Here is a 27,034-nt window from a genome sequence, read left to right as displayed (position 1 = left end):
TCTGCTAAACAAATCATTCGCTTTACTGAAAACTGCAAAAGGTTCTGTACAATGTAAAACTTGAGAACAACGTGAGCCTTATTACATACTCATTACAAGTAATCCCATTTGTTTTTAGCTGTATTCAATAGCATACATCAACTGTTTCACTTATAAATAATGAACTTTGAGGTTTTTATTTAAATAGTCTATTGTTATCCTTCAAAACACCACAGTAAGAACCACATTTAAAGAAGACAAAGATCGAAGTCCAGCTTCCTTTGTCCTTTTTTGGATCTTTTAAAGAAAGTCCCTTCAAACTCCGAACTCCGTTAGTGCCTGCGTGCTTTTGTTCCTCTGGCTTCAGCTGCTGTCTGCGGGGGATCGTCATGAACTGTTCAGGAACCCCAGGCAGGGGCTGCCAGCCTGCCTACATCACAGACCCCCCCCCCCCCGAAGAGCAGGCAGCTGGGCTTTCCGGGTCAGGTCTGAGCCCTAGCTCACCGCACATGACCCCGGAGGTCCACTGAATGTCCACTGGCTCCCAGTCTGCTAAACTGCCTGCTGCCTACTGGCTTGCCAGTGGCTTTGACTAGGCAGTGTCTCACACACACACACGCACGAGTTACTTCCTTCACAAAAAAGGGTGGCGGCACATTCTGTTCCCTTGTGTTCCCACTGTCGTTTTGTAGGACTCGGGGCGTCTAAATGCACGGGGGGAAATCGGCTGACTGTGTTGCACACTGCCGTAAGATGGCACGGGCGGCGTTGCTCGCTCGGGACCGAGATCGAAGCGCAGCGCTGGCCTAGGCCAACTGGAACAAGGCCTGTAGTGCGTGCGAAGCAGCCTCTCGGCTGTGGTCCGGCAACGTCCTGGTTGGAATGTCTCTGCGTCCGGACTGAGGGCTTGAGGGGTCCCAGTGCGGGGTGCATCATGTTCCCGGCTGAGCCCCGCCTTCTCTCTTCGAGGGCGGCTGGCACCTGGGGCTGCGTGCGCCCCTGGAGTCGGTCTACGTGGAATGGTGCTCTTCTCCAGCCTGGGACCTGGGATGCTCCACTGCTTGCAGTTCAGGCAGCCTCTGTGAGAGTCCCTGCAGGAGCGGACCGAGGGCTGCTCCTCTCTCTTCTGGATGCCTCCCTTCAACGTGTTTCAGCAGTATCCAGGACCCAGGTTATAGTCCTCTCGTCCATTCACATGCCCCCCTTTAGTTCAGAGGCCCTTGGAGGAGCCTTGCTTTTGCCTGATGACCCATTCTCCACTCGGGTTGGTGTTGTACAGGTCTAGGAGGTAGGCCTCTGGATCCAAACAGTGCTCACCTGTGTAGAATAAAAAGACACAGATCTTAAACGCTGGGGATTTAAAATCTTCTCTCTCTTTCCCCCACTTAAGGTACTGCAGCCTTGGCATGCAGTTACATGGCTGTTCTGCTTTGCCCATTTAAGATTTCTGTTTTTGGTTCATTAAAAGAAAAAAAAAATTGCTTTGCAACAGGCAAAACATAAATGCTGCAGTTCTTGTGCAATTTGATATACGATCCTGTTTTCCGTCCCGTGATCTTGCTGACTTAAGTTTTTTAATCTGAGGGGTCCCCCCTTAACTGATCAAAAGAGAAGAAATAGTCCAGAATATTTCTGCGTTCAGTATTCCTGGTTTTCAGCTTCACAGAATTCTCGGCAATCGGACTGTCTCTTATTCCAGGCACGTTACAGTTTCCCAGCTCAAAAATCGAAGTGTGGACACTGTGGACTTACCAATATTGCCGCCCACTTCATAGATGGCACAATCAGGGTAGACAATGGAGCCATTTCTGGAGAGAAAAGAAAAAAAACCACACAGTGCTATTTTCTCCTTTATCAGTGACTTTCACGCGGGCCTAAACTCCCCTCGAGCAGTAAGGTGAAGTAGGGTCATCTCAAACTTGGCCAACCAGTAACCACTGTATTCAGTCCATGCCAGCTCTTTTGTCCCAGTGCTGCAGGGAGTTTGCTAGAGCTGCTCTAAGCGTTGCTTAACGGGCATGTGGCCCCACCTGGGGGCAGGAGCAGGTGTGACTGACTGCTGGGGGCAGGAAGAGAAAGGAAGCCAAGTTCTGGTGGTAATGTGAAGCCACAAGTAGGGGAGTGACCGCTCTCACACTGGCAGGACAGCACTGACCATGAACCCTTTGGCTCCTGGTGCAAACAAGGCTTGGGTTTTCAGCAGCGCGGGTCCGCTGGGGAGGTTTACTGGAGGAAGTGGAGGGTCTGTCCCTGAATGAGGGGCCGTGTGCCGCCGCCGGGGGCCACGTACCGCCGCAGAAGGTTCCTGCCCTTGTCGGAGCTGCGCAGGTCGTGGTGGAACTGGGCCAGCAGGTCAGCCGCGCGGGAGTCGACATTCAGGGACACCTCCATGGAGCTGCTGAACGCCTCCCCCACCTGGATCTTGACCGTCCGGCTGGGCTGCAAGAGAGAGGGCACTCGGGTTCAGACAGGAGCCCGGTACCCAGAGAACAGCAGCTTCTAACCTGAGAGCTTGGATCACCCTGCCACAGTAGATGAAGCAAGGGGCGCCGTCAGTCATGGAGGCGTGCCTGTTTCAAATTAGGATCAGGAGACCACTTGCCTGGTGGCTAACTGTTCAAAACATGCACAAGGTGCCCTTTTCGGAAAAACAAATCAGCTTTCCCTTATATTTTGTCCGCCTTAGAAAAACTTTGCCGAAGCATGGACAAGAAAGAAGGAAGTAGGAGCTGAGACGTCCAGGATGTGCCTATGAAGAAGACCAGAGGGCTGGCCAGCGCTCCGGGCGGAACAGACCCTACCTCGGTGGAGTTCTTGTCCGGTTTGTCCCGGCTGTCTGCGTGGATCTTCCTCAGCAGGCTCCTGATGCGCTTGTCGTAGAACTGGTAGCGCCTGCTGCTGTTCTCGTTCAGCTTCCTCACCTGGCTCATCAGGAAGTTGGGGATCTGAGGAGAAAAGCCAAGGGTTAGCCCAGATGTTTGCCCAGATGCTGTGCTACTGTATATATCTTTCGTCATCCTGGTTTGGATTTGATGTTAAAGGTTTTGATTACCTGATGGAAATTTTTAAGTAGGGGTGGGTGGAAGACGTTTATTATCAACCAATACAGTAATATATGCATTTCCTTCACTGTGCATTTGTCACTTTATGAATGAAATGTTTTTTTTTTATTGTTATGGAGATAAAATCTGAAAAAGGCTGTAGTATAGACTTCTAAGCAGCTTTCCAAGAGGTCTTGCTTAGTCAGAGCCTGTGCTGTGGACTGTCCAAGGGGGAGTGGCCTGTGCTGTATAGTGTCTAGGGGGGAGGGGCCTGTGGTGTGTACTGTCCAGAAGGGAGGGGCCTGTGCTGTGCGCTGTCAGGGGGAGGAGCCTGTGCTGTGTGCTGTCCGAGGGGGTCTGTGCTCTGTACTGTCCAGAAAGGAGGGGCCTGCGCTATGTGCTGTCAGGGGGAGGGGCCTGTGCTGTGTACTGTCCAGGGGGGAGGGGCCTGTGCTGTCTACTGTCCAGGGGGGAGGGGCCTGCGCGGTGTACTGTACCGTCCAGAGCAGGTCCTGGTAGCAGATGAGCAGCCTCATGACATCAGCCGCGCGCTCGGCCTGCCCCTTTTCTTCGGCCTCCGCCAGCTTGTTGGGCACAGCCTTGTGCATGAACAGGTTGGGCGCCATGATGGTGGACACGGCCCACAGGTTCATGCGGTTTCTCCACTCGCGCGACACCACCTTGCTCAGGAACTCCAGCAGTGCCTGCAGGGCGGGGCAGAGGGGCCCGAGACAGGAGAGGCAGGACCAGGTACAGCTGCAGTTAGGGCTTTCGCTCTGAATTAGCACATTCACTTTAACACATGCACATTTCTGAAAACGAAAGAGACCACTGGAGGTGAGGAGTGCAGCTCTGTTCCTCCATTAGTACAGTCCTCATCCTTAACAGATCAGATTGAGATCTGGGCAAAGAGTCTTAGAAAGGTCTAAAACAGATGGAAACTTTTGCACAGTTAAGATCGGAGGCAGGAGAAAAATGAGACCAGTTCCTCAATTGTGCAGGCAAGATTTGATTTGAACCCCTAAATAAATATGGAGGGAGAAGAATGTTCTGATTTCTCTTGAATTGATCTTGAGAATAATCTTCGTTACTCTCTCCGTCTCTTAAAGAAATTCCCGACATATCGCTCGGAGTGGAATTAAATCGTATCTCCGAGACCGTGCGTTCCAGTGCAAGCTTCGTTTCGGCACGCCTGACCCACTCACCTTCAGGGTGCTCCTGTTGGGCTCTGGCAGCAGCACGATGAGCAGATTGAGGACGTGGAGCTTCTGTTTCAGGTCCGGGATATCTGCGGATCACAGGGACGGACCGTCACAGACAGGCAGAGCCCGGCAGTCTGGACTTGACACTCTCTCGGTCACAGACACACGCGCACTCAACAACCCCTGCAGTCAAGTCACAGACGACGTAGCCATGAGCTCCCTGAAGCTCCTACAAACGCCTCTTTTTTCGAGGTGTGATGTTACTCGGCCCCCCTACAATGGCGATAGGCGTTGCATGACTCCCCCCAAAAAGGAAGGTGCTATATCTTGGCAATGAAAGCACCTCGGACTCTACTTTCAACCGCACAGACGGAACACTAGCCAATGCAGTGGGCTTTACTGTTTGTGCTGTTTGTAGGGGTGCCAACTTCACGGAGCTATAGAAATGAACCCTTTTCCTGTCAAATAGTTATGGTGATACTCTTGGTGTGCTTGGCATGAGCCCTGACCACACCAGGTTGAGTTATAGGTCTCAAAGAGCAGTGCCTTCTTGAATGGATCAAAATATTTTTTGAAACTGAGCTTCCTGCAACTTCCCCATCTTGTCAAGGCTGTGTTTTTCTGACACAGTAATAGAAATACCAGGACTTTTACTTTTATTTGTGTGCTTTAAATACTGTAGGGGTGTGTAAATGGCAACGACTTGGTTTGGCGGCAGCACGGCACAGGAGAGACGAGCCTCTTACTCTGGACAGCGATAAAGGTGTTGAGGTGCTCTGCGGTCAGCAGGGGGGCAGGCAGCTCACGGATGAACCTTTTGAGCAAGGCCGCGGCGTCGTTGGGGCTGACCTCCTCCCAGCTGAACTCCTGGGAGTAGAAGGTGCTCTCCAGCTTCTTCTGCAGGGCCTGGCCACAAGGGGGCGACAGAGAGGAGTCAAAACAGAGTAGCACCAGGAGGCAGTGGGGTGGGAGCTGTTCAGGCACTTTTTAAGTGCAGCCCTGGCTATTTTAAAGCCTTCTTCATCTTGAACAATCCACCAAGACTATAAACGCGTCTCTTAAATAAACTAGCAAGGCAAAGCTAATTGCGATCTGTTTGTCTAAAGTGCATAGTCTGTATATGAATCTGATTATTTTAAATGACCTTCACGTCTTCAGGACTGTAAAAAAGTGAAATATTTTGGAAAAGATATACTAGCATCCTTATAAAAGGCTACCTTGGTAAATCTGCCAAGGTACTTTGCTCATTTACCATACTTTTACTGTAGTTTTTCTGCTTGCTCAGATTTACTATGCTGTACTTCACTGGGCCATGGAAATGCCACAGTATGCTACAGTAAACGTTGCTGTATCGGGACATTCCCATGGCCCAGTGTAATAAATCACACAGTGGAGGATGTGAAAGGGTATTTTACGATGTTAAAACCACTGTAAATGTGCAGAACTAGGAAGAGTTTAACCAAGTTAAACTCTTACGGCAGGGGTGCCGTTTTAGAAATCCACTCTGTTTTTTTCCTAAATCGGAAAAGTGAAGCCTGCCAGACAGTGTGTGGTGGGTCGCGTTCCTTACCCTACCTTTATCCGGGTCTGGGACCCCGGCACTCGCAGAATTCCTTCCGAATCCAGACCCTTCCTCTCCAGGAAGGACAGCAGCTGTGAAAGTGGGGGTGGGGAGGGGGGCAGAGGAAGGAAGAGGATCCAGGTCAGTCCTGCTGAGCTCCGATCCCTCAGTGACGCGTGTGTCAGATCACACATTTCACACCCACCCCCTCCCCCGAACCGCCCTAAAACAATCTTTCCACAAGACAATTAAGGACCGTAGTGTTCAGCACAACAGGGCGTGACAATCCCAGACTGGAACGTTTAACAACTGAGTCACATTTTTATCTATCTGGGAAACCCGATAACCCTCCACCTACAGCACTGACATGTATTTATTTGGCTCAGGCTTTTCAAACAGACGAGCGAGGTTTTTCACACCCGGATACAGCTCAGTTACTGTGCTGGAGGTACCTTTCTCAGAGGGGGCATGGCAGCGATGCACCTGGGATTTGAACCCTCAACTGTACGACTATGGGGTCCAGAACAGTGTGAAAACGCGCTTTAAAAAGCCAGGGTTGAAGACCAGACCACAGCAACTTGTGGATTTCACTGCGACGCACTCACTGCTTGATTAATCTAATTATAAATAAGTGGCCATGCTGCTGTCAGATTGGTGCTTAAGATAAGCCGCCCGTGAGCCCTGTAACAGTAAGGCTCCTGTTTCATAAGACCGGCACTAGTATGTAAAGAAACCTTGCGGTGTGGAAATGAAAGCGACTCACCTCCTGGAGGATGAGGGGGATGGAGATATTCAGCTTGATCCTCAGGTCATTCTCCAGCAGCGTGGCAAGGGGTACCCCAAACAGGCAGCTCTCTGCAGGGACACACACAGCGGGTCAGCGCGTCCTGCAAGCATGCAGGCCCGTCCTCTGGGATTCTACCCCGAGGAAACGCAACCCTTTTCCTACAGTTTTACCATGGTTTAGCTGTAGTTGTACACTGGCGCATGTAGCCTCCAGAAGCTGGAGTGTGTCTTCCCTTTGCTGTACCACAGAGGGCCATGGTAAAACCAAGGTACACTGCAGTAAACATCTGTCAAGCTCTGCATCCAGTGCAATAAAGCACAGTGAACGTTTTTTTTTAAACCACAGCAAAACTATAGGGTTAAGCTACAGCAGAAGTGCACAGATACTGCGGTTAACTCCAGTTCATTAAGTGAACCTTGACTGGAGTCAGTCGTGGTCAGAACAAACCCAGCAGACACGCATCTCTTGAGGACCATCATTGGAAACCTTTGCCTCAAGCCATAAACCACCTATGGATTCGTCTCCATGTGGCGCCATCCTGTGCCAAAGAGGAGGACCCCTCTGGAGGTCAGTGTTGCGTACCTGGAATCTTCCTCTTCCCGGTCTTGTGCCTCTTGAGGTCGAGCTCCAGCAGGTCGCAGAGCGCGGTCATGTCGATGAGGGCCAGCTGGCGCACCTTCTTCATGTCCTGGGGCGAGAGGTCCTGGATGTGGGTCACCCCGAGCCGGCAGCGCGGGCAGACGACTTTCTGCTGAGACGGAGGTGGGGACAGGTCAGGGCTGAGGCTGGGCTGGGCCGGTCCCGGCTCCTGGCCCGTTTCCGCGCTTCAACAGAAGCCTGCGCCTGAAAAACTGCAGGCTGGATAACCGGAGGGATTTTAAGGAAAGGGCGTGTGCGCCGCTTACAGGCAGAGTGCCATCGTCTTTCTTCTGCAGGTTGCTGTTCCAGGGCAGCTTGGCCTGTTTCAGCATGATGACCGCCTGCTCGCAGTAGGCGACGTCCGTGATGAAGATCTCGTCTCTCGCTGCTCTGCGCTGTGACTCCATCCTGACACCTGACCGCACACACACACAGACACAGGCCTTCGTCACCAAAGCCCTGGTCAGGCTTCTGCAACTACTGTCTTAGTAACTCCTCCAATATCATTTCTCTCTCAAAACGTATCAAACTCATTATATCTTCCCCTGGTCTTTGTTAAACACAGTGGCTTTTTCATGGCATACACAATTTCAAACGTTTTAGGCAGGCTAAGCGTAAAGCTTTTGTAAGAGAACAGAATATCGCTAGCAGTTCCCTTGGTTAAAAGAATCTACAGACTTATTTTCTGTTAACATTAATGGAGCAGAAATAGAGTCAGTTCATACCTGCGGGAGGGGTTTTGACCAGACTCTCCATGTTCTCCTCGGGGGTCAGAAGTTCTGAGAGGGATTCCTGGGTTTCTGGAAGGGATTTCTGCGGAGGAAGAATGAAACAGTCAGTCCCCTCGGTCCTGAAGGGAGCTTTCGATGAGCCAGGATTTATACAGGGCTGCCAAAAGCAAAAAAGGAGTTTTGTACCTGAAATTAAAGGGAAATACCACCCTGTTTCAGATTACCAAAAAAACAGTAGTGTCTGCGTCTTGTATATTTATTGAGACCCACTGAGATAAACATAGAAACGCAGAATCCAACACAGCCTTTGTTGTTATATCAGAATACACAGGACAAATAAAAGATCTACCCTAAACAGACCATCGACGACCTTTGATTCCTTCTAATACTGTTTGTTTTTTGATCTTCAGGCAAGTGGAGGAATCAAGTCTCTTTGTGAGGCTCTCTTAGAAGCCTCTTAAACTCTGGAAAGGGGAGGGACTAGACTGGGGAGGTCTCACCTGTGCAGGTAACCACATCCCTTCCCTAGTTCTGGGAACTAGATGGCTCATGCCAGATCGTGATCATTCATGTTAAATACCGACAGTCAGATGCTTTACACTTCAGTGATTTAATTATTTAATCCAGTGGTTCTGAAATTCATTTTGATTTGAATTTGATGCCCTGACTGTAGGAAAACGCAATGCTTTCCTACCAGGCGGCGTGCTTTCACAATAAAGATTTGCATAACAGGTTCAATGGGTGTTTTGTGCGCATCGTGAAAAAAATGGAAAAAAAAATGAAACGAAAATGAAAATGAAAATTACGCTGGAGGAGGTCCTGCCAGTAGACCTGCTGTCCTCATGCCTGTGACACACAGCTCAGACACAGCTGCTGTTGTCCTCTAGAAGTGAACAGGGAATCGGTGAAGTCCTGCATTGTGTAACCGGCTCAGAGGAAGGATTACCGCCGGATTAATTACTTTTCGAAAACGCTTTATCTTCGGCTGGGGTCTGCACATACCAGTGGTGCTCGGAAGCCACAGCCCAGTAGCTTTATGAAGTCGCCCGGTAAATCACCACCGCCTTCAGTCGTACCTGGTACCACCCACCCGTTTTCAAAACGCTTCATAGCAATTCAGGGGTGCAGGGAAGCTGGAGCCTAACTCGGCAAGCAACAGGCACAAGGCAGGGTTCACCCTGGACCCTGTGTCAGTCCATCACAGGGCAGACAGACACACGCACACCAGGGCCAGTTTTCCCAGAAGCCAATTAACCCCCCAGCATGACTTTGGACTGTGGGAGGAAACCGGAGCACCCTGAGGAGAGCCATAAGAACATGGGGAGAACATGCAAACTCCACACAGACAGCTCCCCAGGACTGGAATTGAATCCAGGAACCCAGCACAGTAAGGCGGCAGGGCTAACCAGTGAGCCACCCTGGTACCTGATAGAGGTAATTTAAAATTTTTCAGGCAGGGCTGCCCAGCTTTACAAATAATACGTGTCCCCCCTTCCTTTCACACTTCTTCGCCCCAGGAGAGATTCTCTGTTGCGATGCCTACTTTCAGATGGCATGGTGATCATGGGCACATAATCGTACTGCGATCAGGACTTGGAAACCTTGTGATCAAAACCCGAGGTGTAGATTTTCCGCCGTGAGAACACATTGGGAAATTCGGGCACGGCGACGTCACTTTCAGAACAATCATCCTTTCCATCTAACGTTACAGATCAGTGGCGTTCAGAGACGGTGATGAAGGCAGGCCGATGGGAATATTTGAGAAATACAAAAGCAATGCATCATCCAATTGTTTTGTAACTTGTGCCTAGCTACTGTCATCATTGTGTAATTTAAGATCTACCAGTTTAAAGGTTTTCCCCATCCTTACTCACTCAGTTCAACCAGCTAAAGCTAAAAAGAGAAGAGTTTCCCGCTATGAGGGTGTTAGGGTGACTCAGTGCCATCTGACATCTGTAACTGTTGTTTCATTTCTTGCATTTGCTGGATAAAGTAATTATTTCTTTTATTAAAGCATGAAAGTGTGAAGGCTTCATTTGCTGTACTGATCTGTCTGCGCTTCCCAGGGTGAAGTTATTCAGGGCCAGCCAATGTGAATTGCAGACTTAAAAAAAAAAACAAAGTTGATTTGAATATATATACACTATATTTCAGTTCAGCTATTTTCCCACTGTGCATGCCATCTAAAGGTTCAAACCAACGTAGGGAACAATATGTCCCTGATTTCTTCCTGAACTCATGGCAGAAGCCTTTATCCCATGCTGCTGTCTGTGCTCGTGTCTTAATAATAATAATAATAATAATAATAATAATAATAATAATAATTGCTTACACTTATATGGTGCATTTTTGGACACTCCACTCAAAGCGCTTTACAGGTAATAGGGATCCCCTCCACCACCACCAGTGTGCAGCCCCACCTGGATGATGCCAGAACGCTCCCCACACACCAGCTCTCAGTGGGGAGGAGAGCAGAGTAATGTAGCCAATTCATAGAGGGGGATTATTAGGAGGCCATGATTGGTAAGGGCCAATGGGAAATTTGGCCAGGACGCCGGGGTTACACCCCTACTCTTTTCGAGAAACGCCCTGGGATTTTTAATGACCACAGAGAGTCAGGACCTCGGTTTTACGTCTCATCCGAAATTCCCTGTCACTATACTGGAGCATCAGGACCCACATGGACTGCAGGGTGAGCAACCCCTGCTGGCCCCACTAACACCTCCTCCAGCAGTACCCTTAGTTTTTCCCAGGAGGTCTCCCATCCAGGTACTGACCAGGCTCACACCTGCTGAGCTTCAGTGGGCGGCCAGCTGTGACTTGCAGGGTGACATGGCTGCAGGGCCCTCAGGTGTGCAGTGGGCCACAGGCTGAAAGCTGTAGATGTATTTCTGTTGCTGGGACTGTGTTTCTACAGGTCCCATGAGAAGAACAGGTTAGTGTCTCATCGTTTCCCAGCAGAAGGTGAGTCCTTTAGAGTTTCCTCAAACATCCCGGTCCCTCATCCCCGGCTTCTCCCCCCTCCTTGGGCTGTCTCCCCAGAGACGGGGGCGTGGCCTCACCTGAGAGATGGGCGTGGCGAACACGTCCCTGACGTCGCGCGGGGGCTGCTTGCTCCTCTTGCGCAGCGAGCAGGTGTAGGTGTCGAGGCGGCGCTGCACGGCGGCGGCCTGCGTGCGGGTCAGGGTGGACAGCAGCACCGCCTGGTCCACGCCCTCGCTGTCCGCGCTGTCCGCGCTGATCAGGGTGGACAGCCCCGCATCCTGCAGCCACTCCTTCTCCTGCTCCCCCTCTGCGGCACACGGACACACCCTGCTAGTCCCACAGGCCGTTCAACAGTTTTAGCAAGGCAAACGGGTTCTTAGTCCTTTTTTTAAAAAATTGATTTCTTGACCATTTTCCCCTAAATCATCTCTGAGATCTCCGTGCCAGCAAAGAGGAAACACACCTGGGATCACAATAAATCAAGCAGGCCCTCACTGAACACCAGACGAGTCTGCTGAAGAAAACACTCCCTTTTACTGCAGCAGCAGTTTTGCATTTCAGGACAGTGACACATGGTGGAATTTGAGTCTTATAACTTCTGTGTCACGCAGTATCTCCTCACACACGTACCAGACGGTCAGCCCAGTCCACTCCACAATACTGCCCCCCCGCGTTGCGTTTCGAAATACCGTGCATCCCTGCACTCGCCCCCACCCCCCCCGCCCGCCGCAGCACGGGGCCGTACCCTCGGTCTGCCGGGAGTCACGCGTGGCGCTGTCCTGCTCGGTGTCGCTGCCGCCCTCCCGGATATTCTCCACCTCTGTCCAGAAGTCGCTGAGGGACAGCTTGTCGGGGCGCCCCTGGGGCTGCGTGCGGTCTGTGGCGGCCTGGTCCCGAGGGCTGGCCCAGGGCTCTTGGCTCATCTCGGAGCAGCTGGGATCCCTGAGGGGGGAGAGGGAGAGGGAGTGGGAGGGAGCGGGACAGGCCCGGAGAAGGAATGAGAAGTGGCTGGGGCACCACTCTTGCACTGCATGGGATCTTCAAGGGCAACGGGGCGCTTTGCGTGTTGCCAAGGCCCACATTGGACCCAGGGGCAGAAGGTCACTTAACACTTTCCCCCCCCGAGGCAAGTTGTGATTTTCTTACGCAAGCAATAATCCCTCAGGGAGCATCTGGAGGCACCGAATAAACGCACAGGGTCAACTCAGAGAGCGGCCGCAGAGCCTGTCTCACTCCTGTCTCCTGCTGTTCTCACGCTTCAAGCGGTATCTTACAGGAATCTCTCAAGCAGCAGTTGAGTGAGGCCTCTGGACTGACTAGGTAAGAGCTTATAATAGCTCTTAGGCATTGGAAAGGGCTCTTGTGTTGAACCTGTTCTGTAAAAGCAACCTGTCAAAACATGTCCCCCCCCCAGTTCCTGATGAAGCCCTGCTCGCACTGCGTCACACACACAAACGCCAACACATCCCGCAGCGAGATCTATAAATAGACCAGGAGTGGGACAGACTGGTGTATGGTTGGTGGGTGGAGGTTTTCGGACAATTATTTTTTCGTCCCGTCACAAGAGCAAAGGGATTCTTGTCTATTTACGACGTCTTTCATGGTCTGGAAGGGACACAGAGAGGAATGTGGGCGAGAGGGATTTCCGACTTTTTGCTGGATCGGTAGAACATTAACACAGAGTCACTGAGTTTGAATGTACAGCCCGAGAGAGAGGAAAAAGAGTAGGTACTATTACACTTGAAGGTCTCGAAAATATTCTTGAAAAGGGTACGCTCTTTTGTGTTAAAATACAGCAGTACGCAGCTGCTGGAGAGACTAGTGAGACAACAGAAAAATCACAATGTCTGCCATAGCCCGGTCCTGACTTCTAGATGCGAAACTCTTAATGACACAATGGCTGTGGGTTTGGAATTGGACCCCCATGTTGCAGTACTAGCGTGCCAGAACAACAAAAATAGAAATTCGTTTCTGCAAAAAATAGTTTTACTACTTTAAAGCCATCCTCACCCCCACAACATACAGAATGTGACTGAAGACCTGTTCATGTTGGATAAAACTGAATATACTGCACATGTAACTGACATTAGAACAGCTCAGTCAGAGATGTGCTCCATCTCCAGCGAATTTTTAAACATTATCTCAGAGAAAATCACTCGATTGAGTGGTCCGTATTTGCTAGAGTGCCTTTTGCAACAGTTTGCCACAGAAGCGCTTAACAGATTTATACAGCAGTTGGCAATGTTGCACAGCAGAAGGTGACCATGTGAGCAGGGAGGAGAGGAACACAAAAACTCCCAGTGAGAGAAGATACGTTTCTGGTGGTTCCAGGCCTCCAGGAAATGGATATTAGGTAATGAACAATCTCTCAAAGAGACTTGTTTTCCTGTTTTGTGTCCTTTTGGCTCCATTTCCTTTTATTTTTTCTCCCTCATTTTTTCCCAACTTTATGTAGCATTTACATTGTTAGCTATCGTGTCACTATTGACACAGTGCAAAGCCACTACAGGTCAAGAGTGTTAGCGTGGCTTCGAATAGGAAAATTGTTTTAAAAAATTCCCTGGAAATACCCAGGATGACCAGCAGAGGTCACGTCTGTTGTTTTTAACTGGTTTGGTGTAAAATCTGTCAGTCGCCTCCGGGCCACTACAGGGAGGCAAGAAATCCTCAATACACAGGTAGCTCCAGTTTTCAGTCAGAATCGTCTTGTTAGAGAACTGCATCATAGAAAACTATGAACTGTAACATGACACTATACCAAGAGGATTCAAAAACTCAACGCATGAATATCAGACACAAAAGCGTTAGCTGTGTCTTTAATTCCCTTCAATTACATCTTTCTCAAAGCCTACAAAAAGAAATAATTAACTGAATCCCTATAGAGGTCCTTTCTCGTCTTTCACGGTCCCCAAGATCAAATGTAAACGTGCTTCAGTTTCCAGTCAGCTAGCTAATGATATCCGAGTTGCGTTTTTGCTCTGTCTGGTCTGTGTAACACTTTGTGAGACCAGATTAACTCTCCCTTGCTCTCTCGGTCTGCGCAACGCTAAAACAGAGGTCCTAGGGCAGTCCTAGGACACACACCAACAGATGTGGGTGCATGTGTTTATATCTTTCTAATAGCTACTGGCTCTGTCAAAGAGCATACAGTATAAAATAGTAAAAAGCCGTAGTTTTACTGTTCTGTGCTGTATGTTTCAAGGTTAATCGCTAGAGAATTATTTTTCCACTGACTGGGTAAAAAGTATTCTGCACAGGCTCTTGCAATGAAGTTGAACTGTGAGAGGTTACAAGCCGTGTGTGGTAACTGCTAGTGGTGTCTCGTGCGTGTCGAGCTGACAGGATATGAAGAAGAAGTAAAGGAATGCGGCTACACAGCATTCTCCACACCCGCAGAGCAGCACTCTGATCTCTCTTTCTCCCCTTCCATCCTCTTTCTGACACAGTCGACTGCTGCGGCAGTCAGATCACATCACTAGCAGGGGTGAAGGAGATGTAGTACGTCTACACGGAGCAGTCTAGCCAGTGTTGACCCAACGGGAGCCCCCCGTTCTATTCACAAATCCTGCAGGGTGCCACCAGGTCAGACAGCCCCCAGTCCCACTAAGGCATTCCAGACCGCAAGTAAGAACCGCTGGGTCAGAAGCTAATGCTGGAAAGTGTCAGGGTCAGATTCGGGCTGGAGCACATCTGGATTATGAAAAAAAAAAAACTGGAGGTTGAAACAACGGAGAGCCCGCAGGTTCTGGAACAAAAAGCAGGAGTAAAAACTCAACGGCTCAACAGCTCTCGTTTTGACAACGAGCCCTGATCATGGGAGGCCACTGAGAGCTTTCATCTAGTTTTCAACACTATGCTAGACACAGGGGGACCCAAGAATCATTTTCCCAGTCCTGGCCCTGTTTCTGCTGGTTTTAAATCCTGCTGGACATTCAGTTATTTAACTGAGCCCTGAACTGAACTAAGAATCTGATTACTTTTATGATTTTAGCTGTTTCCAACTCCTTAAAAACTCCTTTCAGGTTACTTCAGTTCTATAGCTGAGTGTCATAGCTATAAATTCAAGTTGGCAAATTAGTATTTACTGTAAATAAGTTGTTCAATTTAATAATCAAAAGCTCAGTTGACAACAAAGACCACGAGCCAGGTGAGGTGCTGGATTGGGTCATCCTGGCCTAAGGGTTTTGTCTCATCTCTCAGTTCCTTAACTGAAGCCTTAATCAAATTAATGATTCGATTAATTAGACCTTCTTCGTTGTTTTCAGCTCTTAAAATTTGTTTTTTAGAGAACATATTAGAGGTACCTTTAAATATCCCACTGTGTTAAAAACTGTAAAAAAAAAAAACAATTAAAAAGCACTAATGAAGCAGCATGTCATTCGTTTAAGTAAACATTCAATTAATTATTGAATGCGCAGCTGGAGACCAGTGAGAACAGGAGCCCTCTGGGACTGAGGGTGAAACACAAATACCTTGTGTGTTCTTCACACCCAGCCGAGGTTAAAGACAGCATATAAACCCCCAGTGATGCCAGACGGGAGAGGCGCACACCAGGTACCTGAGGTTCAACTGGTTGGAGGACCTCAAGCGCAGGTTGGACAGCAGAAAGCTTGGCTGCACATTGGATCTCGTGATGACCGCCTGCCTGAACAGCCGGCTGGGAGGCGGCTTGGCCATGAGCTCCTCTCTGCCACTCGTGGCGTTTGTCTCCGAGGGAGGAAACTGGGAAGGCGCACGAGCCATAGAAAGGGTCCTCTTGGATCATATCGGCAGGCAGATCCTCGCAGCCCTGGCTCCTACCTCAGGCGTGGTGGAGAGAATCACCGGCGCCACACATACCACTCTTGTTGCTCACTGTCCCTCCTGTCACATCCCATCCAGAGGCATGCCCGCGTGATGTAACCTCTGAGAGCCAGGCCAGATCAATGATGACAAAATCCCACTGCTTACACCACGGCCCTTTCGCGAATACGGTTCACACAAAAAAGCTGAACCTCCACATGTGGCGCCCCAGAAAGAACATCGGCGGTATATTCTAACAAGTCAAACTAAAGATTAGATGTCCACGGATATAGGTTTTACACTACAACACAGTATTCTTCCTGCATTTTAGTGCTAAAAAAAGGGCTAAAAAAGTTCCGTCAACGTGATTTTTTGGTAAACGGTGAAAAAAAATCCCAACATTTTCACAAGCACCACACTTTTGGCTGAAAATTCCTCGCCAGTGTGATGGCAGCAGCTTTCATGAGATTTTCCATTTCCTCTCTGCGTTTGCAGGGTAGGGTTACGTCTGTTTTGGGTCCAGATCCAGGCGATTTCTCTGTAAAGCGTCAGTGTCTCCTATAAACAACCAGCACGGCTCGGTCAGATGCAAAGGGTAATTCATCAGGACTGAAACACACATTTACAACATCCTCCTGCTTCAGCTGTGAGTTGGCTTGTTTTCCGTGAGCTGTTGTGGAGTCTGTAAGGGCTGCAGCCAGGGAGGGACGTTCTGCAGGCTAAACTGGCTTTTCTTCATTCCCCGAAAAACAGAGTTTCACGCGGTCTTCTGAGCACTAGGCATTCCTCTCATGCCTCCCACCAAAACAAGGTGTTCTTCCAGCTCTCCTCCGAGCACACTCCACGAGCAAGGAAACTGGAGGGCTATGTCCGAGTGGCAGGGTAGAGGAGACCTGGCCGTTATGCAGCACGATCGAGACAAGCCAGAAATACTTTGTGCGGCCTTACAGTATCCAACACCATTTCAACATGAACATGCACTCTGGAGAGGCTCCAAAGACCCCCTCTTGAGCTGCACCACAGGACTAACAGGTGGAGGCGATCACCGATCATGCCAGATTGCCAGGTCCTCATAGATCAGGATCGATTTAAAGGAAGAACCTGCGGTGTCTAAAACCTCCTGTTTGTATTGGAAACTCTCTCACCCTCGTGCTCACACAGATAGGTCTTGGTCGTTCAACACTTCTAGTATTTTCTGACCTCTGATTGGAAGCACTGGTCTCTCTACAGAGCAGCTCTAACTGCCTCTGCCTGTGGCACAGTACCTGCCTCTTTAACGAGGAAACGCACAGAAATAACAGCCACCCGCGCTGTTTCCTTCAGTGTTTAAAATAGCAGAAGGAATGTGAGTCCTAATACACAAGAACAGCTGCAGGGCTTCCTTGTTTGTTTGTGTTTAAAGTCCCTCCGGGAGAAGATAAACACTTACTTTTGAGCTACTTTTCAAAAGCGTACCAAAATGAAGAAGAAAGCACAACTAAAAAACATAATGTGTCTTTTGTTCTTCTTCGCAGAGCTGGCGTGTGACTGTGCGTGCGCGATTTAGAAGGGATGCATTCTTTCCTCCTGTCTGCCTGTCGCCGAGCTGGACTTTCCGCATGTCCGAGACGTGAGGTACCTCAGTGAAAAGCACGCCGTAAAAAGAGGGTAATCATGGCTTAAACTCGGCACACTGCCACCATCTGGTCGCTCACGTACGCTGCATGTATGAGAGCAGCATGCGACGATCACCAACAGGCTGGGGCCCATCAAACACGGGACTTCTCAACTCAACCCAGCACAGCACATGGGCGTAAACGGCTAGATCCGTCCACCCATTTTCCAATCGGTTCTTCCGAACCAGGGTTGCCGGTGAGCCAGAGCCTATCCCAGCAGGCAACGAGCACAAGGCAGGGCAGGGTACACCCTGGACAGGATGCCAGTCTTTCGCAGGGCACAGAAGGCCCCACAGCCGAAGCCTTGTGTTTCTTTTCTTCTCTTTTCAGCATGAAATAAACCTTTACTTGTAACTCTGCCGCTTATGCATGCTGACGCAGCTACCGACTGGAACTCAATTAACACTGGTTTAATTTAGAATTATATATAAATAATTGGCTATTGTTCAATGAGTAAACGTAAATGAGGAGCTCCATATATTTGACCACCTCATTGTGTACTGAGGGGTCCACAGGTTAGAATAACAAACCGCTATGCAGTGCAATGTCTGGGTTTCACACATCAAGCGTCAAGCCTGGCATCCCAGAATCCCCTGCAGATGAAAACTCGACAGGCCACTGATCAGGCCAAGCCAGCTGATAACTGAGCCCGCAGAACCCAATTAAAGGGTTCTAGTCTTTGTGCAGAGATACGGAGCATTATTCCGAAAACAAGGGCTTGTAGGGAGTCAGCTGCCTAACGAATGCGAATACTTCAAAAAGTTCCACCACTCAGTCATCCTTGGGTGGAAACAGAAACATAGAGTCTTTTAGAGACCATTGTTAGTGAAGAATTCAGGAGTGATGCAAGTCCCTCCCCCTCCGTGACCTCAGTGTTTCTCAGGAATTTCCTTCCTATTGAAACTTCAGCCAGCACGACTCACTTTTTTTGCCTTTCTCTAAAATGAATTGCTCTTATATTTAATAACAACTCCTAATCCATGTATTCAGAAATGCCGTAATACTATTATCATAAGCACACCATCCACCATGGAATTCCTATGGAGTAAACACAGGCCACAAAATTACTCCACTATGTAGAATTTTACAAAAAGCTCCTTAAGCCTCGTAGATTGCAATAGCAAGGCAATCTAGGATTTCCAGAGCCCTTTTTTTCAAAGGGCCTACAACTCATTTCTAATGCCAGCGGAAGTTATGGTTCTGCGTTTTGGGCAACTCTAACAACATTCCCCAAAAATGAATGACAAAAAAAAAACAGAAATTATACTGCACATGTCCAGCATTCTGGCACCCCAGGCAATCATGTCCACAGAAACTTTGCCTTTGTACAGAACAGAACAGAAACAGCACAGCATGGTGTCTGAACTGAACAGGGCTGCAGATCTTAATGGAGACTAACCTCTTTTTCGGGAGCCGAAGAGCCCTACTTATCAGCTGCACTCCTGCAAGCGCTCAGGCACCACTTGACCAGGAGCACTGGAAAAACGCACCCACCCCCTCCTCGGGAGAGCAAGCATGGAGCTCTCGGGCCGCGCGCCTACCTGGTCTCGGGGCGCCCGCAGGCCCTGCGGGACGCCCGTACTCGTGCTCCCGACGCGCTCTTGCCCCACGGCATCCTCGGCGTCGAGCGCCACGCAGGAAACAGCAGCTGCCCGCTCCCGGCGAGCTCTTCTCCCTGTAATCCTCTTTCAGCTCGTAAACACATCAGAGCAAGGACGGTCCCGCTGGCGCGTCACTGAGCCGCATCCTGAGGCAGGAAGGAGCTGGCCGGGAGCCGCGCGTCTGCCCCGACCCCACTTCCCCCCCGGGACAGCGGCACAACAGCAGCAGCAGCAGCAGCCGGCACGGCCCCGCCGCATTCGGACGAGCAGCCTTGAAACAATGCGCTGGCTGCAAAGCCGCTCGGGGCAGCCGGCTGAGACGCATCCTGTACTCGGCAGTCTGGCCTTGTGCTTTGTCCTGGGCCCCGGCGCAAGTGCCCCGGGATTTATACCATGGGCCGGGCATGGAATACTCTCTCCCCCTCTCGTGCCCAGCTGCACTGACCGCGTTGGTGACGGGCGATGGCGTCACCAACGCGGGGGTTTCTGTTGCCCAGGGACTGAAACCAGACAGGGCACAGGCCCACGGCCGGGTATGGTGCCGCAGCGCTCAAACCCAAGGCCGCTTCTGAGGGGCTGCCCGTTTTAGTGGGACGGGGGGCTCCGCGCTCATCGGCACGCCTCTACCAGCAAGCACAGATCCATGACCGTCCGCCGACACCGGGGCGTGACCGCCAGGGCGCCCAGCCCGCCCCAGTGCCACACGCGCAGGGCACCAGACAGCCAGGTGGGCCAGGAAAGCGCATCCCTGCTGCTGCTCTTCTCGAGATGCTGAAATGTTCAGGGCCTGCTGTGTTACGCCATCACCCAAATCCATCACAGGCATGACCGCAAGCCTGGCTGCTATCGCACAGCATGTTGGGAATTGTGTTTGTCATCCCAGGCAAATTATTTTAAAGTATCGTAGTGTACTGCACAGGGTAACCTTCAGCTAATATTCACTCGGTTGCTCATCTTCCTCTGAACTCCACTCTTCCGTCCGTTTTCAGTAAAGGCTTTGTCCTAGTAGGATCGCAGTGAGCCGGAGGAAGGCAGGCACGGGGAACGTATCAGGACCGCGCCCTGGAGGGGGTGCCAGTCCCTGGCAAGGCACTCTCACACACCTGGGGCAATTTAGATACACCAGTTAAACTGGGGCTGCATGTCTTAGGATTCTGGGAAGGAAGCTGGACACACAAACTCCCCACAGAAGGTCCCCGAGTCCGGTCATGCTTCGCCCTAATGAAGTGCTACAGTGCTAACAAAGTGCAGGATTACCAGTTTTAAGAGTATAAGAGACGTTGGGGAAAACAGCCCAATTTTTAAACAACTGATCATTGTGGGATGAGATCACAGATTTCATCACAAAACCGCTGACCTGATATCAAACTGATAAAATGAGACGTACGGTTTTAACTTGACATTGTCCATAGTGTCTGTCTCTCTACCAAGCTCCTGGCCCAGCTCTCCACTTCTCAACCAAACCTACTGGATTAATAGTGTCCCGCCACAGCAAATAGACTGCGTTATTCTAATGTCATATACAGGTATGAAAGAGGGATCGTCACTGAAGATTAATGTGATATTCGACCCCTGGCTGAAGATGCCTTTAAAACCTGAAGGATAGTATCATGGCTGAGGATCAACCCCTTATAATTTTTTCCAACCACGGCGGAGGCAGTTCTGTCAGTCACATGCTGCCGACTGTGAACAAACCCTCCACTTCCCCTGCAGGTCTGAGCCTCTTCCTGCTCAAGCTCCTCTCATTTGCTTGCACTTGCCCACCAACGCAAAACCTCAGGCCTTTCCGACAGGCGTCTGCAGACACGTGCCACTTTTACACCGGACGGCTAAAATACGTTTCCTGTTTGGGACGCAGAGACGCAGACCGTTGATATAAAACATCTGTAGCGCGCTTGCAGTGCAGCTGGTAAACGACACGCAGTCTTCCACATGCCGAAACGTTGCAATTTCTTTCTTCCTTTTTCAGCAGGGAATAAACCTTTACTTGTTCCTTTGCAGCCTACGCATGTTGACGCAGCTCCCCCGCGAACTAAGACAAGCAAGGCTACCCGGGCTGGCCAGTTCTGGGACAGGAGGTTTCTTTGACAAATCAAGTGGCTGCTGTAAGTGGTGTCAGTGTTCCAGTAGGTGGCGCTATGCCCACCGGACCAGAATTTCTAAACCAGAGCCCCAGTTTTTAAGATCCCAAAAGTAGGGGTTGCAAGAGTAGGGGGTTTTCACTGAGATGCTGCGGTTGAACTCCACCTGAGCTGGAGTTCCCTGTTATTGATTCAACTCGTGACTCACTTCCCTCCTCCTCCTCCTCCTGACCTGCTGTGTGGTGGGAGTGCGGACACAGGACCTCCACTGTGCAACGCTGTGCAGGACGCATGCTGCTGCACTCCAGTGGTGAATGCAGTAAAGCACTTGGGGTTAAAAAGCACTCGACATAAATCACTTATGATTGGTAATAGTAATAAAATTAAATATCTACATAAACTAGCACGCTGCTTACATGAGCAATGGTAATAAAGTTCAATGGCTACATAAACTGGCATGCTGCATCAGTATAAATAATAACTCATCTTTTTAAAGTAATAATAACTGTTTCTGGAAAGAGCACTGCACATAAAAACCCAGGGATGTAAAAATTTATACTAAAGCAATTAATTTGTTCACGTTCGCTCACAGGGCTCTAGGGCTATATGACAGTAGTTAGCAGGATTTAATACAGGAAGATCTATGGAGAGGGTAGAATGGTGGTGCAGTTATTAGCATCACAGCCCTGGGGCCCTGCATGGAGGTGGGGTGGGGGGGTCTGTCTGCATGGAGTTTGCATGTTCTCCCTCTGTTCACATGGGTTTCCTCCCACAGCTCATAAAAAAAACTGGAAGGATAATTGATTACCGTGAAAGTCATTTACATGCCCTTGTGTGAGTGTGTGCGTGTCTGTGTGTCTGCCCAGCGATGGACGGGTGTCCTGTCCAGGGTGTGTGTGTGTCTGTGTGTCCTGTGATGGACTGGTGTCCTGTCCAGTGTGTGTGTGTCTGTGTGTCTGCCCAGCGATGGACGGGTGTCCTCTCTTGCGCCTGTTGCTTACTTGGATAGAGTCCGGTTGCCCTGCGACCCTGAATTGGATAAAATGGTTAGAAAATGGATGGATTTGTCGTGTCCTGTGGTTAATTTGCTGTTAATAAAGTGCCAAAGCATAAATTCAGCTTTTTTCATTCTGAAAGATATACAATACTTAATTCATGATGGGCTTTACAAATCAGCTCTTCACTTTCTCTGATTCTTTTCAGGAACAATCAATGGCTGAAAAGTATTTTGGGTTTATCATGCAATCGTTAATCTTCAATATTCATCTTGGCAAAAGTGCATTGTTTATGGCAACTTCCATGCTAATTTATTTGGGAATTTTTTGTGCTTTTCAAAAGTGTCCCATTGAACATGGAATCAGGTGGTCACCACAGTTAAAATTCACTGATGAATCACGTGGAGCCAGTGGGGAACACTAACAAGTAAGTAATAGTGCCTTTACACACTAATACGATAAAGTCCAACACAGACCAATTAGCTGGGAAAAGACAGGTCACGAGGAGTCCAAGGCACCTTCTCCACAGAGCGTGCAGTATGCTGTAATCTCTCCCAGTTGCCTCAGGATCGAGTCCTGTCAATCCGATCACTCTCGGTGCTCTCGGAGCAAAAGAGACGTGCAGTTAAGAACGTGGATTAAAGCTCAGGCGAATGGCAGGTTGGCCGAGCTAAAACGACAGAGCCCTAAGGTCCACCCGCCTCACCCAAACATCCCCCTGGCTCCTCCGAGATTTAGCAGAACAAAGCAGGGCTTTCACCACCTTCTGCCTCATCTCTGCCCTCCTCACCCTCGCTCAGCAGTCAGGTTTAGCGCCCTGAGACCGAGGAAAGGACGAGCAAAGCCGGCACGTGACAGTCGTTTCCTCGGGAGGCACGGCATGCTTCTCACAGATCCGCGGATCCTGGGCTTCTCCCTCCTTGGCCTGCTTTCCCGCCCTCTCCCTCTTTTTCCCAGTCCCTGCTTTGATCCTCAAGTGCATAACGATTACCGTCCTCCAACCTGGACTTTCTAGCACGAATAGCTCACCATTTTTTCCAAAGAAACGGGGACAACAGATAACCGCGCAGAACACGCACCCCAGTGCTCGAGGGAGGCAACAGGCTGGAGGAATGACGCAAACGGTCCCTTCTTTAACACTGTTCATAAGCCCCACAGCTGTCCCCCAGTGAAGCCGGCCACCTGCCCCACCCGATCCTCTCCCCCTGGGTGGGGGGGCTCAGGGCTGGTAAACCCTTGCTGACCATATGGGGGCAGCGGATTAGTCCAAGCGGATCTGCCTCCCCACTGTTGCCGCCTGCAAAGTGCCATACCGCGAATCCTGGAGGATGGGGATTCCGTAGGGAATCTCCAGTGCGGCAGAACTAACGTGCTTCTTCCCGCAGTGAGGAGGAGGAGGTGCAGGGATGTTAGCCGACACGGCATCGAGACGTCCACTTGTTTGTTTGTTTGTTTTTCAGAACAAGTGAGGAGTTTAAAGCCACTTTTGACAGGTGATCAACTGCGGATCGCGACGCGTGTTTGCAAAGTAGCATCTATTTCAGCGCGGACCACGATAAAAAAACGGCTTGCAATAAGGATTCCATGTTAGTTACTGAAACACTGCCCAGCCCCGACAGTACCACCCTGATGGATTTTGCCGTGTGACTGAACCCAGTTTCATCAGCGCAGGATGGTGTCCATGACGAGGCTCCAGTGCCTGTCGTGTGTTTATGACTGACGTGCTGATGGTCTACATGTGCTTGTCGAACCGTATGTCTCAACACTGCATAAACTAGACATAATGTGTGTATAGAAATGTAACAGATTGCTTTTGTGCACTGTGGTCTTGGAAGTTTTCAGATGAAATCAAGCAGTTCTGAATCAAATGTCACCTACCATGAGAAACAGGAGACGGCATTTCTCGTGGTTAAGAAAAGGAGGATTTAAATCCCCTTATTTTAAACTGTTTGCTGAATCCAAATAACCTCAGACAGCCCTCAAACATCGTATCAGGGATCAGCGGATTACTGAAATCGGCGTGCGCTGGAGGTGAATGTTAGAAAAGTTAGCTTTGCAATTAATGCATTATGGGACGGTCTGGCCTCCTGTTCAGTGATGTCTGCTGGATTTCAAGTGCTCAGGGGCTGACCAATGATCACAGCATGGCCCTTATTTCTGCCTATTATAGATAGAAGAGCATGTATCTCTATGGACCTGGTGTAGGAACAGGGCGACACAGTCTAATTATCAGTCACATTAAACTCTAAGTTGGACCATTTTTGAAACATTACAGTGTAATTATTACCCGACTATTAGTCTCAGCTGCGTGTGGCTTGAAATCCAAAAGAGCTGCTGAAAGTTACTTTGCTCACTGGAAATTGTTTCAAAGACTAAAACAACTAGCATCAAATACATACAGTATGTAGTAACAATTTATTAATATCAGTATTAGTGAAACAGGAACTGTGAAGCACTGAACAGTGCCAACTTTACGCAAAGGGCTGACTGATATATATCCACTGGACAGGATTCGACATCTAAATATGTTATAACTTCCATGGATACTCACGTTGAAGAACGTTTTACTGAATACACCGGCTTATGGTTCAGTCTACAAAATAAAATATTTGTATAAAAACATCAGTTCGCGGCAAGTTAGAGATTCGAAAGAACCGAGTTTGACAAAGCGAACAAAAGCGAAAAAGGGAAGGTGAGGTTAGCGCGGGCAGAGGGCCAGAGGATTTAAAGCGAATTAAATCGTGGAAGCCGTGAGCCTGATGTCCCTTCATGTCCCTCTCCTGTCACTGTTCCCTGAGCTGATTATCCCTGAAGGAGCTGAAGATCTGCTTCTGATCATCCCGCGGCTGTGGCAGAGATAAACACACAGTCCCCCGCCCCCCCCAGCATCAACAATCCCACAATCCCGCCTGTCCATCGCTGCCTGGGGGGCGGGGCAGTGCCACTGGACACCAGCGCTGGCCCGCTGGCCAACATGGCCCTCACTGCCAGCTCCATCCATCACCCACGTGCTTGGGGTGAAGCAACATCCATCTGGGACGATCCTTCACTCTCCTTGCTCAATAACCTCCGGTCAGTCCCGTCAGAACGCAGGTACCGACTTCCCCAGCTCCAAACCCAAGAGATTCAAGTCCTCCTTCACACCTGCAGCCAAACCGTTACTTGATACTTGACCTTCTGCGTCAATATGCATGGATCTCGCTGTTCCTGTCGTTTTGTTTTTCTTCTGTCCGTCTGTACACCAACACTGCTGCAGTAAAACACCCATCCACCCCCCCCCACCACCAGGGATAATAAAGACTCTCTCTCTAAGACACAAACTGGGGATTGTTTTTCGGACTGGCCAACATCTTGCATTCGAAACAACACCCGGATAAGCAGGTGATATTGTATCTGCAGGCAATAAAGGACATCCTCCCGGTTTGAGATAAAACTGCTCCCTGCACCTCCTCCTTCCATTTCCCCTTCCACGTGAATTTGCGCCCCTGTAATCCCACCGGCCTGTGCGGTCCACGCGTGGGGCGCGTGAATACAGTCGCGCAGAGGGGGAACAGTGATTTGGGCTCCCGGCTTGTTCAGTCGCAATGACACACCCGGCTGTGCCAACGGAGGGGCACGCACGCCAAGCGAGTATCTTTGGATAAGAGCGCCCGGCAGCTAAACAGATCACGATAGACCGACGTTCTCCAGAATCCGTCCCGCTCTTAAACATTTCACGAGCGTCAGTATTGCCATTCCATTATTGTCGCTTTAAAAACATTTTTTATCAGCTACGAGCTACGAAATTGCAACAGCAGGTGTTTTCCAAGCCTTAGAAATTATTCTTATTCTTATTAATATTTTCGGGCTTCTGCTATTGAAATGACTTACAGCTTTTATCCGAATAAAGGGTATTGACAAAGACTTTCTTAATAATCGGCATCATTATCTCGTCCGCTTGCACACACTTCGCTTCTCACGTCGAGGTTTCACGGGGCAGCCGCCGCCGCCGCCGCAGTAAGAGGGACACTATTATCGATAAAGATCATGTTCAGGACAAAGCAGGTGCCGCCTACGTCTTTAAGAACCGGTCACAGTCAATAATCAAGAAGCAAAAAAAAAAACAGGCGACCATAGCAACAAGTCCTTAGCAACCCAAAACTCTCGTTCATCTGCTGGACACCTTATTTACAAAATGCACAAACAAAGGAAATAACAACCCCCCCCCCCCCCACCACCACCACACACACACACCCTGAATCCGGCCTTAGTCTGGATCATAACATAACGAATAAATGTTTTTGTGTTGTCTCGGCAAGCGTTACTGAGGGACATCGGGAACGGCGAGAGCGCTGCGGGACCGGACGGAGCCGCCGGCAGGATGCCCTGTTCGCGTTGAGCAGGAGGTGGAGATGAAGAAGAGAAAGCAGAAGAAGGAGGAGGAGGAGGAGGAGAGGCAGAAAAGCAAAGCACTTACCCCGGAAACGTGCCTGCGGCCAAGGCATGCGGGCGGCGCGCGAGCGGTCTGCACCTCCGTCTCCCCCCTCCGCGAGCGCTGCACGGTCAGTGCGCTCGTGCGACAGGTGCTGCCGCGGTACTTGCCCGCTGCGTGACGTCACGGCCGTCACGGGCGCCTCGCTGGGCACCCGCACGTGCTTGGGGGGAGTGGTGGGGGGGGGGGGTGTGGCGAGACGCCGCGAGCGGATCGATACCAGCCGCCGCCCATAAACGGGACCGACCCGGTTCCGCTCAGACAAAGACCGACAGAGACGCGATTAGAGTACACCCTCAGTGGACAGGCAGAGGAGAGAGCACCTCTGGGTCAAAGAGCTAACGCCAAACCAGTGACCCGGAAGAAATAATCGATGATTATCACCTTTTAGAATATCAACAAAGACACACCAGGCATGACCCTGGGCAGGGATCGTTTCAGGCGCCGGCCCGGGTCAGTGGCTTTTCCACCCGGCCGGTCTGTCAGAGGGCTCGCTCCCGATACCCCTGGCCCCCGCCGCCAGC

The 27,034-nt window shown here is 50.1% G+C and overlaps 1 protein-coding gene across 4 annotated transcripts; it reads right to left on the bottom strand.

Moving 5' to 3' along the window:
• LOC102687791 (rho GTPase-activating protein 40) lies at nt 1–26,651 on the bottom strand. Of its 4 annotated transcripts, none has more exons than XM_069179380.1 (15): nt 26,496–26,651; nt 11,671–11,867; nt 11,003–11,232; nt 7,935–8,022; nt 7,476–7,624; nt 7,153–7,321; nt 6,547–6,638; nt 5,798–5,875; nt 4,969–5,128; nt 4,226–4,308; nt 3,518–3,724; nt 2,781–2,924; nt 2,270–2,418; nt 1,732–1,787; nt 1–1,296 (listed from the first exon to the last, which is right to left on the bottom strand). In XM_069179380.1, exons 2-15 carry the CDS (start codon nt 11,846–11,848, stop codon nt 1,190–1,192), a joined length of 1,890 nt encoding a protein of 629 aa, XP_069035481.1. In that variant the 5' UTR covers nt 11,849–11,867; nt 26,496–26,651; the 3' UTR covers nt 1–1,189. The 4 variants fall into 4 exon arrangements, with proteins under 4 accessions (XP_069035481.1, XP_069035480.1, XP_069035478.1 ...); XM_069179379.1 differs by lacking the exon at nt 26,496–26,651 and adding an exon at nt 18,904–19,156; XM_069179377.1 differs by lacking the exon at nt 26,496–26,651 and adding an exon at nt 15,484–17,810.
• Nucleotides 26,652–27,034: the final 383 nt, after the last annotated feature.

The sequence above is a fragment of the Lepisosteus oculatus genome, chromosome 16 (genome assembly GCF_040954835.1).
Source record: "Lepisosteus oculatus isolate fLepOcu1 chromosome 16, fLepOcu1.hap2, whole genome shotgun sequence".
Lineage (NCBI taxonomy): Eukaryota > Metazoa > Chordata > Actinopteri > Semionotiformes > Lepisosteidae > Lepisosteus > Lepisosteus oculatus.
This window is presented reverse-complemented; position numbering and strand designations above follow the sequence as displayed.

Excerpts from the sequence above, each read along its gene's own strand:
- LOC102687791 (XM_069179377.1), bottom strand. The coding sequence starts at position 15,668 with ATGGCTCGTGCGCCTTCCCAGTTTCCTCCCTCGGAGACAAACGCCACG. Across the intron at positions 11,233-11,670 it reads TGACTCCCGGCAGACCGAGG|AGGGGGAGCAGGAGAAGGAG; the intron begins GTACGGCCCCGT and ends CGTGTGCCGCAG. Across the intron at positions 5,876-6,546 it reads TCCCCCTCATCCTCCAGGAG|CTGCTGTCCTTCCTGGAGAG; the intron begins GTGAGTCGCTTT and ends CCACTTTCACAG.